The sequence below is a fragment of the Odontomachus brunneus genome, unplaced genomic scaffold (assembly GCF_010583005.1).
Source record: "Odontomachus brunneus isolate Ranch 3 - 2012 unplaced genomic scaffold, Obru_v1 Obru_scaffold_283, whole genome shotgun sequence".
Taxonomy (NCBI): domain Eukaryota; kingdom Metazoa; phylum Arthropoda; class Insecta; order Hymenoptera; family Formicidae; genus Odontomachus; species Odontomachus brunneus.
In genome coordinates, this window is record NW_022639733.1 from 244,604 (window position 1) to 258,333 (window position 13,730).

At 33.2% G+C, this 13,730-nt stretch overlaps 1 protein-coding gene across 4 annotated transcripts; it reads right to left on the reverse strand.

Moving 5' to 3' along the window:
• Nucleotides 1-213: 213 nt before the first annotated feature.
• On the reverse strand, nt 214-12,664 carry LOC116853169 (CD109 antigen-like). Of its 4 annotated transcripts, none has more exons than XM_032834098.1 (28): nt 12,458-12,664; nt 10,639-10,723; nt 10,276-10,468; nt 9,958-10,182; nt 9,483-9,733; nt 9,200-9,358; nt 8,922-9,093; nt 8,642-8,833; nt 8,459-8,560; nt 8,240-8,373; nt 8,050-8,170; nt 7,787-7,930; nt 7,546-7,665; nt 7,413-7,464; nt 5,556-5,775; nt 4,628-4,745; nt 4,281-4,470; nt 3,979-4,139; nt 3,757-3,895; nt 3,430-3,548; nt 3,163-3,302; nt 2,833-3,052; nt 2,057-2,434; nt 1,790-1,948; nt 1,533-1,708; nt 1,176-1,347; nt 952-1,054; nt 214-655 (listed from the first exon to the last, which is right to left on the reverse strand). In XM_032834098.1, the coding sequence occupies exons 2-28, from the start codon at nt 10,704-10,706 to the stop codon at nt 450-452; spliced, it is 4,434 nt and encodes a 1,477-aa protein (XP_032689989.1). In that variant the 5' UTR covers nt 10,707-10,723; nt 12,458-12,664; the 3' UTR covers nt 214-449. The 4 variants fall into 4 exon arrangements, with proteins under 4 accessions (XP_032689989.1, XP_032689988.1, XP_032689991.1 ...); XM_032834097.1 differs by having other exon boundaries at nt 7,401-7,464; XM_032834100.1 differs by lacking the exon at nt 5,556-5,775 and adding an exon at nt 6,961-7,099 and having other exon boundaries at nt 7,401-7,464.
• Nucleotides 12,665-13,730: the final 1,066 nt, after the last annotated feature.

The following is a 13,730-nucleotide window of genomic DNA, read 5'->3' on the forward strand; positions in this document are numbered from 1 at the left end:
TGGAAAAAAAAAAAAAAATATATATATATATATATATATATATATAACGATGAATAATGATCTTAAATATGTACATGTAATGTATAACATGCTTTAATACATTTACAAGTACATACATAAGTACATTGTGTACACACAATACGTATGCAATTAAGTTTTATATTTCTTAAATCTATGAAAAGGAAATCTATAAAATGTAACATTAGTTTCAACTTATTTTAACAAGAAACATTATTAAATTTTATTGTAAACTTAATATTAATATTACAGAGGTAATTAAATCTTATGTTAGTTTGATTTGTGGATACTACGTAAAGAGAAATCAGAGTATTTTAAATTTTGCACAAGAAGTACTTTGGTCGCAATTTATACAATTCTTTTATGTCTCATCTTGTTAGATTATATAACATACTACTATAATATAAAATAATTACTCTTGATTCATACAGCTAAATATACTTATAAAGCAAAGAGTAAAACGATAAAAGGGTAAATTGTAAATATACACAAACGTAAGTACGAGACGCAATGGACATCGTAGCGTTATCTTTTTGTTTACCTGGTTTTGAGACACATATATCTTCGCAATCTTCATCTTCACATAAATCACACAAAGTTGTTCTTCTTGGCTCATAAAATACCCTTGCTCTTCTCGCTGCAAAAATAATACAACCAAAAATAATACATTTTAAAAATTTAATTTAGTACTAATTATTGTAACATTAATTTTAAGTTTCATAGTTTAATAATTTAATAATCTCATACATATTTTATCTCAGTATATCTTTTACTTATTTTAATTGAGCTTTATATTCACACTCTTCACATTTTGCATTATAAGTATATTCTAATTTCAGAGAACTAAATTTTCTTAGTTTTAGGCGTTTTTCCCTCTCTCACATTATACAAAAATTAAAATGTGATCTATAAAATATTTTAAATTATACTTACACGAATCGTAGTAATCATATATAGAAACAGGAACTGGTTTCTGCTTAGCTACCTTATGTACCCTGAATGCAGACACAGTGGGGCAATATTCTTGTTTCACCATCTGTAATATATAATAAATATTCCATATATTAATCGTATTCTTGGTCGTATCTTTATGCAAACTATTAATTAGTAACAGATCGCGATTGATTACATGTGTAATAGTATAGAGTGTAACCTACCTTGTCAAAATATAAGACTACCATCGTGTCACCATTTTTAGTTTCTACGCGCTTCACATGTGACGATATTTCTAGACTTGGTAAAGAATCTCTATCCACTGTAAAGCCAGAGGGTAGGTTCACTTCCATAACAGCCATATTACTCTCGTTCGCTTCTTTGGTTGGAACAAATCTGATCGCAAATAATTAACGCTACAGGATTGCTGATCGAGAATCAGCGTCTTCGTTTTTTATATTGTTAAAAAATCATAATTTATACATCTCGACTGGTTCATTTAACCAACAATATGATAAAAGCCTAAATTTCATTGGCTTGATAATAGTAAATAAACACAAAATATAACAATGCAAACATACCCTGAGCATATGGAGAGCTGTAAATGATTAGCATTGGAATTTTTATCTACTTGGGGATCCAAAGTAAACAACGGCCAGGCGCCGGTTACATTCAAGTTATACTGATAAGATACTTGCATTAACGTGAACCCTTTACCAGATGCCGTTATATTGACTTGGCGCGTTTTCTTCGGTAACTATGGAGATACGCGGATATTAATATTTGTTCGCCCTAAAGAAATATATGCAGTAACACCTAGTTACTTGCTTCAACTTACTATTTGCTTCTGCAATATCATGGAATTACCACTATTTATGTTCATGTAGCCCTGACCTTCCTCGTGTTTGAACATGAGCCGAACATTAGGGATCGAACTTGGGTCACTCGACAATTTCTCGGCGAGTTTCGCCAATGCTTGAAGTCCGATTACAGTATCCTAAATTATTTCAAACATATAACGTTATATCTTCGAGTTTTAGCATTATCAATTTTAGACACGCACAGCATATTTAATAAAAATAATAGCATTTTAAGAGTAACTTACTTGTGTCGAAGCAAAGCCGCCTTCTGGATTTCTTTGCTTGATGAGCCATTTCATTACTGGAATTGCGTCGGCAAGTAAGTTACGCCTGAGATATGAGAGTAAAGCGTAAGATGTCATCTCGACATCGACGGAACGCGGTAGAGCATAGTGCGGGTTTTTGTCGTCCTTCGGCACAGGTTTGCTCCACCATTTAAGACCTTGTTCCGTCATAGCTTTCGATTCCAGATAATTAAATGCTGACGTCTCGAACGGATGCTTTGCTAGACTCAAAGCGTAGGCGCATAAACTTAATGCATACGTATCGTTTAACTTCTCCATATTACGAACTACGTAGTCAACAGCCTTGTTTATTGTATTACGATATTTTCCTGTGGAATCCTGTAATTAATATGTTTGGTTAATTTTACGTGAAGTAGCAATGTTCTCTCTATAATTAAGGAGTTTATTCCTGAACCGTATCAAAATACATATCCTCGAAAAAATGAAGAGATAACGTTAAACAACTGTAAAAACTTTGTAAAATAGTATATATCTTATATAATACTTTTGTTTATCAACTTAAAGTAACTACTTATCGCGCTTTTGTGCCAATTTGTTTTCGACTCTACTATTCCACATTCATTTAGTAGGAGACTACTTTGAAGGCGACATCGTTCATATTACTCCGAAGTAATCTCTTTCTTACGATATAGACAAAAGTCGAATATTTTTGGGAAAAAATCCTCGTATATAAAAAAGAAGCAATTTTATGCTGTATCATTAGTAATAATATTTACCTGATTTTCAAGAAAACTGATAAGTGTATACGCTGTTAGAGCAAGTCCCTTCGCAGCTCCGCCTTGCATATCGCGATGACTCACTTTTCCCACTTCGGGGAAGGAGCCGTTTGTAGCTTGATTGTTTGACAACCATTCCAAAGCTTCATTTATTATCCTGTCTTCTACTGTGATATATTCTGCTGCTTGCTTGAAAGATTTTGCTACAAAAGCTGTAAGCCTAGTAAAGGGAATAACTCTGAGTTTTTAAACTAAATTTAAACAGCGAATATTTTGATATATACGTGATATAGATTGCTCAATAATACGCTGATTTTGTTGCACACATACCATGTACTTCCATTAGGATCTGACATACCAAATGCACTGAAAGAACCGTCAGTATGTCTGTAAGTCAATTCTTGTTGGTAGCCAATGTCCAAATACTTCAATGCTTTACTTTGCACAGCTTGTGTTAATTGATTTGTATTCTGAAAAAAAGTGTGGTTTTAATGCATCGCGTATATCATGTTTATATTATTAACAATCGTATATTTACATATACAGAAATGCATTAATAGGAAAGGAAATATTATTTACTTATATGTATTACCATACCTTAAGATAGTTCAAAACAACGATGTTCGGTACAAAATTTAACATATTCTGTTCGCCGCAACCAAATGGCATTCTTATTAAATTTGCCAAATTCGAGATGCTAGGTCCTAGGATATCACCTAAGCAATGTAAAAGAAACATAATTTTTATCTAAATATTCTACAGAATAGATATGCATATGTATTATGTGTATACGTATATTATGTTAGAAAATTTATTCTGGTTACCATTTCTTATCGATTAAAAAGTTTAGCTTCCTAAGATATTTGTGGGAAGTGGTGAAACATTTTTATATTAAAGATAATGTAAATTAAAATATATTATTACCAACTGCAGATATATGAATACTTTCGGAATCTGGAACGGCATTACTTGGTATATCAATAGTAATATTTGTTTCTGCATGATCAACGTTCCTTAAATCCAAAAATACTGCTTTGTTCCTGTATTGTGTTTCTCCCTCAGCCTTAAAATATAATAATCTTATTATTAATGTTTACCATAGCGTAATTAATACAATTATAATATATCAAAATTATAGATTATTACATTAACAAGTAACTTATGCTCAACGCTATCACCAGCCATAACGCTGCTAGCAGTCACTTTTATATCGATATATCCCAATTCTTTTGGAATAATCATGAACGATACACTAGAGCCAGAGTTAGCTTTCACATCTACCTTCTTCATACGATATAACTCCAGTCCTAAAAAATTGACAATTTCATCCTTGCCATATATATTAATATGCATAAATGACTATAATTACTATAAATGTAAATTACTATAAATTACTATAAATGCTTTTAATTGTCATTCTTTTGTAGCTGTAATATTGTTATACTTACGTGATACATCATTAACTTCATTAGAAACTTCTGCAAAGTCAAATTGTTGACCCTCGTTCTTTAGCAAAACTTCAGCTGTTAAGTCTTTATTCATATAATTAAAGACCGCAATTTGTACCGCTACAATTTCCCCTCGTATTACCGAGTACGGTAAATCCACAGATATAAAGAATGGTCTAAACACTTTTAACTAAAGAACAGATAATAGATAACAGTATCAGATTTGCTGACGATGCAACATAGGATTGATCTTTTCAATGATCATAGGATTGAATCTTTTCAATGTCATGCATGATGGTTTATGATAAAATAGAATGGATAATGATCGATATGGAGAGTATAAAAACCTTTCTAGGCTCCTCTATGAGACCCAATCCATGCGCATCGTTCAAGGAAAATGCTGTCACCACCCATGACGTGATGGAATCTGGTACTTTTCGTCGCAATTCGGTTTGTCCAGTACGTCTGCAACATATGCACATATATAAATATAAATATATGCGCGCACACATATACACGCACATACGCTTAATACCTTTATGACAACAAACTGAAATATTTAGATCATTGAAGACATATCTTGTACCATAATATAAAGATAAACTAAAATGTATCGCATAATGAAATACTAATAAAATGACTTTCGAAAATTGATTTTTCGCACAGTGAAGAGAGATTATGTCACATCTTTCGATGAAGCAACACGCATACACACACACACATATACAAACAAACAAATCGATTTAATGTGCAAACTTTTTAAATTTTTAGATTTCGTCCTTCACCATTAAAAATGCACAGATGCGTGTTTCATATAAGTGATGTAATTAGCAAAGAGTCACAAACAATTGTCTGTTCATTCGAGAATGACATGATACGAAACCCAGAATTCGTTTATCTATAACTGATATGCATGATATAGAGGACAAGCTGTGTATTGAAACTCTTAATTTATATTCTTGAGAAATATCAGATCATACCTTTACCTTAACTCTCACATAATGAGAAACTGTACAATTTCACATATACATTATTTACAGATGCATCGGGTGTTAATGAAGTATTCCGACAAACAAGACAACTTTAAAACTTTAAAACAGTTAATTTTTCTGTATTCACACATTATCTGACATTTTCTCATTTATCTCAACGAATACACTACAGACACGTGTAAAGTTCGTACTAATCATTTCCGTACACCATGTGTACACGAGTACAAAGTACGACATACAAAAGCGTGCATAAACTAGAAGTATACAAGATACAAATAAATACCCTGAAGAGAAGTTTGCGAAAAACCAGGTGTTTAAGATGTCATGCATTAGGAATACACGGGGCTTATTCCAAACAGGAGGTGGGATGCGAGAGAAGGCGTAAGGACCTGCCAACGGTGGTCTTGTTGCTAATCTGTGCGTAACAGGTGGACCAAGGTCTGGTCGAAGCGTGGGTACCCCTTGAGGCGAGCCCGTTATTCTACCATCCAGAAATTCGGATCCTGCAATCCAATTCTGTATATTGCACTACACCAACCTCGATCGGAACAAAATGCTACAGAATTACTGTATTTTATATTTTATATTTCTCAATAATATAAATTAAGAGATATACAACTTGTTCTCTATATCATGTATATTAGTTATAGATAAATAAATTCTTAATTTCGTATCATATCATTCTTGAGTGAACAGAATTCCTTCCTTTTTAACGAAATTTTTAACTCATAGATATTTATGGTAAAACTAAACATTACATATCTGTTAAAGTTCATTTCACGAATCTCTCCAAATTTTAAGTTACTCATTAACTCAGAAGTTGTCAAAATTTGGACATTGATACAATTCTTTCTAGTTGAATTTCTAATATTAGTGGTAGTAGTAATTCTGGAACATTCTGCTTATACAATCAATATCATCGAGAGGCGTTACGTAATAGATCATTCCGTATCATGTATATTTACCAAAATTATGCTTTGAGAGAACGCTTTTTTCTTATAATTTTTTATTAATTTCAAGTTTCTGAAATGTAATTAATAAATATAATATTCAACATATTAATTATCTTATTCGAGGAATAAACTTTCACCTAATTTTTCATAAAAACTAGGAAGTCATGTTCCAATGATGTTGAAATATAAGTTAAATGTGGAATGATCTTAATACAGAAAACATTTAGTATAACAAGATAAATGAAACTTTGTGCTAGACTATATATCCTGTAATAGAGAAACGATATAAGTTTCACGTGTTAATAATTATGAGAAAATTCATTATTGTATTTATATACATATAGAAAGTTTTTCCCACCACCATAAATTATTCAACACCACAAAAATCTCCCAGCAACAAGCTCGAACACATCGATATTTTCATACAAGCGCATACGGTATTTATATTTATATTTGGAAATAGTATATTATACAGTATAGATTGGTATTCAAATTCCCTTACATGACTTCTCTCTATAAAAAATATCGTGCTACCATGAGATATATAAGATAAAAGATTAAAGGCACGTTAAAGACACTGTGAAAAAGTATGAAATGACAATTGCGTTTATTATCTACTTAAAAAATGAATATGTAAGTAAAAATAATCTACAATTTAAAAAATATATAAATAGATATGTATAGAAACGAAAATGTGTGTGCACACGTGATAATTTATTATGTCGTTTGCATTACCCAGCGTCAAGCGTTTGCCAAAGCCAAGTTTCAGGGAAATTCTTGCGAACTTTGACCTTCTCGGGTGGTAATGCAGTTGGGCCTGAGGATTCCGCAGCGGATGCAAATATCGCGTCATCCAAACTAGATCGGAAGTATACTACACACATACAAGCTTGGTTAAAAAAATATATATATGTATTTAGTCCGATTGAGAGAGATGACTCGACATTAATTAACAAAACAAATCGAAGACAAAGATGTTATTCTCATGCTATATATATATGTATATATATTATATATTATAATAATAAGTAGAATGTAGCGATCCAATGTGCCATATAATTTATAGGGCAATTTAAAGGTACATTTAACGGAGGTGTATATTAGTATTTTATTGTATATAATATAATATATATATTAATAGTAACATATGTTACTATTGCATTTGAAATATGTACCTCCATACTTACGTTCGATGTGCTCATGGACGTACCCGTTTGTGAGGATTACCACGCCAGTTCTCTATTGGATACATTTTTCATCTTAATACGATCAACGACTAATGAAGAGTTATAATATGAGGTACATCGCGACATATTTTACCTGAAATATATCATGCGCTGTGCCTGAGCCGGGTCTCCATAGAGGAGGACCGAAAAACGAATCTGCATACGGTGAGACATCTGTCCAGTCGTACGACTGCAACTCTTTGTATACTTGCTCCTATAAACGTAACGAGTAGCGGTCAATACTATTTATTATACCGCCGAAAGAAAACTAATTATATCAATACCGACTATCAATTAAATTTAGTTGTATACTTAAGAAATAACACAATACGTACATGAGAAATATCATTTCCAGATTTTAGCAGAATGGATCTCTGATCAACACCTAACAATCCAATATAAGAGTCTGGTTTCGCGGAAATCATAAGACTAACGTCATTTCCAGGCTCTACTTCACCAGGCGTGATTTTAACATCAACCTACAGATATATGTGTGTAAATTAAATAAATTCCCTTATCAAAATATTAATTCAACTAGCAGACTTTCTACTATCGTTCGTCAAATTATGGTTTCAAAAAAATGCCATTGATATCTTACAAAGTTCTGCAGTGTTCCTGTTAGTTCTATAGCCAACGAATCCGCTATTATTTCTCCGTCCGTTCGCACGTAATATACAATTACAAACGCAGTAGGTGCCATGACGTATGTTGCCAAAAATCTGAAACGTTTCATTTCGTAAGATATTGTGTGTGAGCAAATTCCGAAATCTCTTTGATAATTATCTTACTCAAAAGATGTCGTATGTTTGTCTTGCACGTATACCGAATCCGCATGTAGAATATCACCGCGACTAAATACCTCGTAACTTATGTATTTCAATGGCGCGGTAGAGTTCACCTCGATTTCAACCTTACCATTTACCTTGGAACATAACACATCATGAGACCCAAGAACGCTATATCATCAGAAAGATGTTTAACGTAATAATAATAAATTTAAAATATACCATAGGTTTTTCCGTTTTTAGGTTCGCTTGGATGTATTCATTGTTCAAGGATCTAGCTTGATTAGTCGAAGCGAACCATTCGTGAAGATTTAAGTATTGTGCCTGTGCAAATATACACGAATGATTGCGTATTGTATATATTTGTAATATAATATAAAAAGATTTTATTAAAACTGATTTTACCTCTATGTTTAGGTGATAAGACATATCATCTTTTGCATTAGGAGGATAAAAATCCAGCTGCACCATGCCATGTTCATCTAGCATACGTGTAATATGTGTGTAAGCCGATTGGTTGTACGTATATGCATATGCTATCAGAACAGGATTTTTCGTGTCCTGCACCGGTGATCCGTCGTGATATGCCAATTTTAGCTGTGAAAGACACGTGACGATATGTATAAATGAAATGCTATAATTAAAAAATATTCACGTCTACTGATGCAAACTATAATGCGCTCACAAATGCGGTGTATTTTAGTCCCGGCTTGAAGTACTTCGAAGTTTTTATCAATTCCATTGTGTACTTGTGTTTGTGTAGCGTTATTTGCATCGAAGTATTTTGTCTTCTACTAGTTAAAGTTTCTTCCACCACAGCGTCAATCATGATGGGTCTGTCATATTCATCGGTTAACCTACATAGTAAACATATAATATATTATAGACACATTAACATATATAATTTTGTAACATATAATTCGGAATTACGTTAGGAAAATCAAAATTATGTTGAGACTTTACCTCAATTCAGACTTAATATCAAAATCAATTACAACTTTTCCGTCAATCGGCACAACTTTTCTCACGGGTTGCTGGAATATCGGTTGGATAACACCAGAAAAGATGTCCGGATAAGCTGTTATTGTAGCTTCACCTTTCACTGGTTTTCCGTACGTATACCTAAATTATGTGTATTTAAAATGAATACTTTGATATGTTCAATATGTATCATTAAGATTTTACTTGTAAGTAGCTCATTTTCACACACACACATACACACACACATGAAACACGAGTTGCTTACTTTGCATAAATAGTTACTGTCACTTTTGATTCTTTGAATGTTGAATGTTTCGGCGAATCAATTGTCACCTCAAAATTCGGTAGGACATACTCTGCGACTTCGAACGCCTTTTCAAAAGTTTGATCACCCACATTGGCAATGATCTTCCAGTTACCCAACACTGGCGACTCTGATAGCTCCAATTCGCTGCTAACGATCCCGTGAACTACCGATGGCCGAATCCATTGTTTGATACGGTTACCGTCGCCATCCTGCAAACGATTTTTTAATCAGTTATTATCTTACTTTTGCGACAACTACTTTTTAATGTAAAAAGATTTTTTCAATCTAAAAGAATATTTTCTAGTCTAAAAATACTTTTCATCCAAGAGTATTTAATTATGTTGTGCACGTGTATGCAGGTATATGTATGCAAATTATGTATTATTTATACAAATATAAGCAGCATTACTTATATATCTGCAAGAATACTTACAATTATATAAATATCCGTCGGCCCCACGATACTTGGTCTTAGCCTCGAGTCCAATACTATGCAGCGGAACAAAACTTTGTGACCGGGCTTATAAATCGCCCGATCAGTCTGGATAAAGACGGAATAACTTTTATGTATATAATCGATGTCTTTTGACTTTTCGAAATTTATACCCGCCAAGCCACGCGCTGTGAGTTTGTATTTCCCCGACGTGATCTCACCAATCTAGCGTTGTAAACGAAATAAATAATATCAGCGATAAATATCTAAACTTTAAGAAATGTCTCTCTTTCTTTCTTATTAAAAATCTGTACGTACGTCTAATTCTAAGATCTTAGTGGAATAAGGTTCGACGACTACAATGCGAGAAATGTTGAATATTTTTCCTGTATCAAGTTCTCCAGTCAACTCGATACGTATCGTTGATGGTGTTGATATGCCGGTGATACTCGCCGCAACATGATATTCTGAATTAGGGCGTACCACGTTTGGCGCAATAATCGTGTAATACCTTTACGGAGAATAAGAATTCCGATAAAGTCAATAATGTAGTGCGATCGAGAACAAAATTTTTACATACAAAATCATCAAACACATTCATACGCACACATTTAATTAAACCGAAAAATTGATTATCTTTTACAGTTAAGGACTAATATATCAATATTTGTATGAACTTACGGTTCCGCGGCTATTACATTTGATATTATTCCTGATAGAAGTAGAATACCAAGCCACTGCCAATCCATGTTTCAAGTAGAAAGACCTAGAGTTCACAGAGAAAAAAATGGAAGCTCTGTAATGGTATAATGATGAAAAAGGAGGCTACGTTCTAAAAGAATCACCTTTCCAAAGTTTTCTCACGTCATTATTAAAAGATACACATCAAAAAGTAAATTTGCACGACAGCGCACGGTTTTCCCTACAATTACAATATAATTGCTAGAGCTCGTGATATAATAATAGTAATCATTCGAAATGGTTTTCCACGAACGCATCATAAAAACAAAAATACCGAAGATAACGATAGATAGAATCAAACGTAAGCTCAAGAATGTTTCCAAACGTCATGAGTAATTAGATGCGGTCATGTGCACGACACAACGTACAGTGTATGCACAAGTGTCGGTACAATTATATATCATTGTGTAGTTTTCTCTCTTTACGAAATTTCTCGGTTGTTACAGCATCGGTTTTTCCAGCATTGAATGAATAATATATCGTAATATTCGCGATAGTTATCGTCATAATTATTTTCTAACAATTAAAAATAATAATCACGGACTAGTAAAAAGGAGGCTTGGAAATAGATTATGAGTCATTAAAGATTATGAACACTTGGAATAGCCATGTTTAATCGTGTCACTAAAAATTGGGGAATATCCTCGATAAAATGAATAAAACATTTTCCAATGTCTCACATCCGTATAAATAAAGCACTGCTTACGCAAATCGTCCGTGTTTAATCTTTAGACTATCGAAAAAACCACTTTTATAGCTCTGTACAAATCTCAAAATTCTACGCCATGTATGTTACTTATATAGAAAAATTTTTGAGAAAAAGAAACTTTTTTAATGAAAAAATGCCGGCAATCTAAAGGTTAATGAAACAGATTTTTCGAAGAGTTATATAAACTTTAAAACTAATTTTTACAAACTCATGTTTCGACGATTCTTATTTATTATTATTTCTTATATCTTCTATTATTCTTATTTATTATTACGTTTTACCAGTCGACCACTGTTATACAGATCGATGTAAATTCGAAACTGGTGGAATTCAATAGTATCTAATGCTCCTGCACTGTGCTCCATTTTTCTCGTGGAGAAACAAGATGTATAATATTCAGACCCACTTCAGATTCTACTTTTATAGTCATAATAATTTATGTAATCTACATCTTTAACCGTAAATTCGTGCGATAAAATCTTGACGCGAGTACGAACAAACTATATCTATATTATGATAAAAATTGAAGACATCCTTTTTATCGCCGCTCATATTATACGAATCAACATTAAAGTCTAATGGTACTTTAATAAACTATTACATATGCAAGAGTAAATAAAAATCATGTTACAGTTAGACATACAGATTATAGCGAAATCCTCAGCATGAAAGTATCCGTACTAAACTACTATCCTACTTTCCATCTGCTTACTTCACAAATCGAGGAGTCGACGAATTTGCGTTGATATTCGCCGCTATATTAAACTCGACAGTCGCAAATATAATTTCAGGTGTATACGACAAATCGTTGACTTCCGAAAGTATCATGACCGAACCGTCGCTACGACTTTGGAACTTTCACCCTCGCGGAAGCAGGGCAATCGTCAATGTGAAAATGAACGAAGTCAAGTTTCTCGGCTCGAGTCATTCTCACGGGATAACCGCGATTCCCTACATTCAATAACAATAACGCTTCGGGAATATTCCCTTTTCTGGAGATGGCAAAGAGATCGCGTCATCGCGCAAAATAAACCATTCTACGTGACTCACCTGGCCGGGAGAGAAAAGGCACCTTCCTCCGCTGCGAAAAAATCGTCGATCGGCCTATCGTCACCGGATCGTTGCCGAAATCGTCGTCGGATGTCGGACAATACGAGAGAAACACGGGAGGGACGCTGACGATCGCGAGGTCAGCGAAGTAGAAAGTAACCGCACCTGCTAACGCGGCAACGGTTAAACAAGTACTGACGGCCGCTACCAATCATGGCTGCAAGAAACCGGACAGTGCAGGTTTCCCTTCCGCCTCCATCGTCTGTGCCACCTCTGCCGGTCATATCTTTACCGTTAGGGGAATAACGCGTTAATTCGCCGCTTAGATCCTCCCAGACTATCCTCGCTTCACAGAAATCCATTATGGTTGATAAATACATCCGGTCTCGCGACATATATAATGTGTAACTGCAAAAAGCACTGTGCAACAATATGCCCCACATTGACGGATATTTCACGCGTTCACGCGAATAAAAGGAATTCAGTTATTGGGTCAGTCAAAAAGTTCGACTCGATTTTCAGTAAATGGTGTCGTGTGCATTATCACAGATAAGAAAATGCTGCTAATGTCAATACGTTAGAGAATGATTACAGCAATAATAGTGATCACTTTGATTGATGAGCAATTTACATCCAGGCAATAAAATCAAATTTGACTCACAGATGAAGCTAAACTTTCAAGTTAAACCTTGTGACTGACCTAGTATTTCTTAGAAAGCATTTTATAGAGTAGACTTTGTAGAGTTATATAAACAAGGATTCTTGCTATATATAACAAAAAGCGCGTATAAAAATCATATAAATATAATTTAATACAAAGTAAAACGGAAATATTCATATCCTTGGTACATCTACTTCATACAATGTTAAATATGAAAACTTATTATAACATATATCTCAGTAAGCAGAAGTTCTCAAATTGACGTATTATCTATCTTTAAGATATCATTAAGAGGTCATACTTTATAACCTCTTAATGATATCTTAAAAGTGACTAATATATTGATTTGAGAGCTTCTGCTCACTGGGATATGTTATAATAAGATATTATATGATTATTTTCATCTCTAATATTGTATATCAAATAATTGTAATAAGACAAAATTTTTAATTTAAAAAAATAATATAAAACATAAGTATATAGAGTAAGATAATGTAAAACATCAGTAGAAATCTTAGAATTAGATTAGAAATATGTGATATTACCTGTTCTCCTTTATTGTTGATCTTTTGCATTATTTAGGAAAAAGAAACAGAAGATTCTTTTGTATTC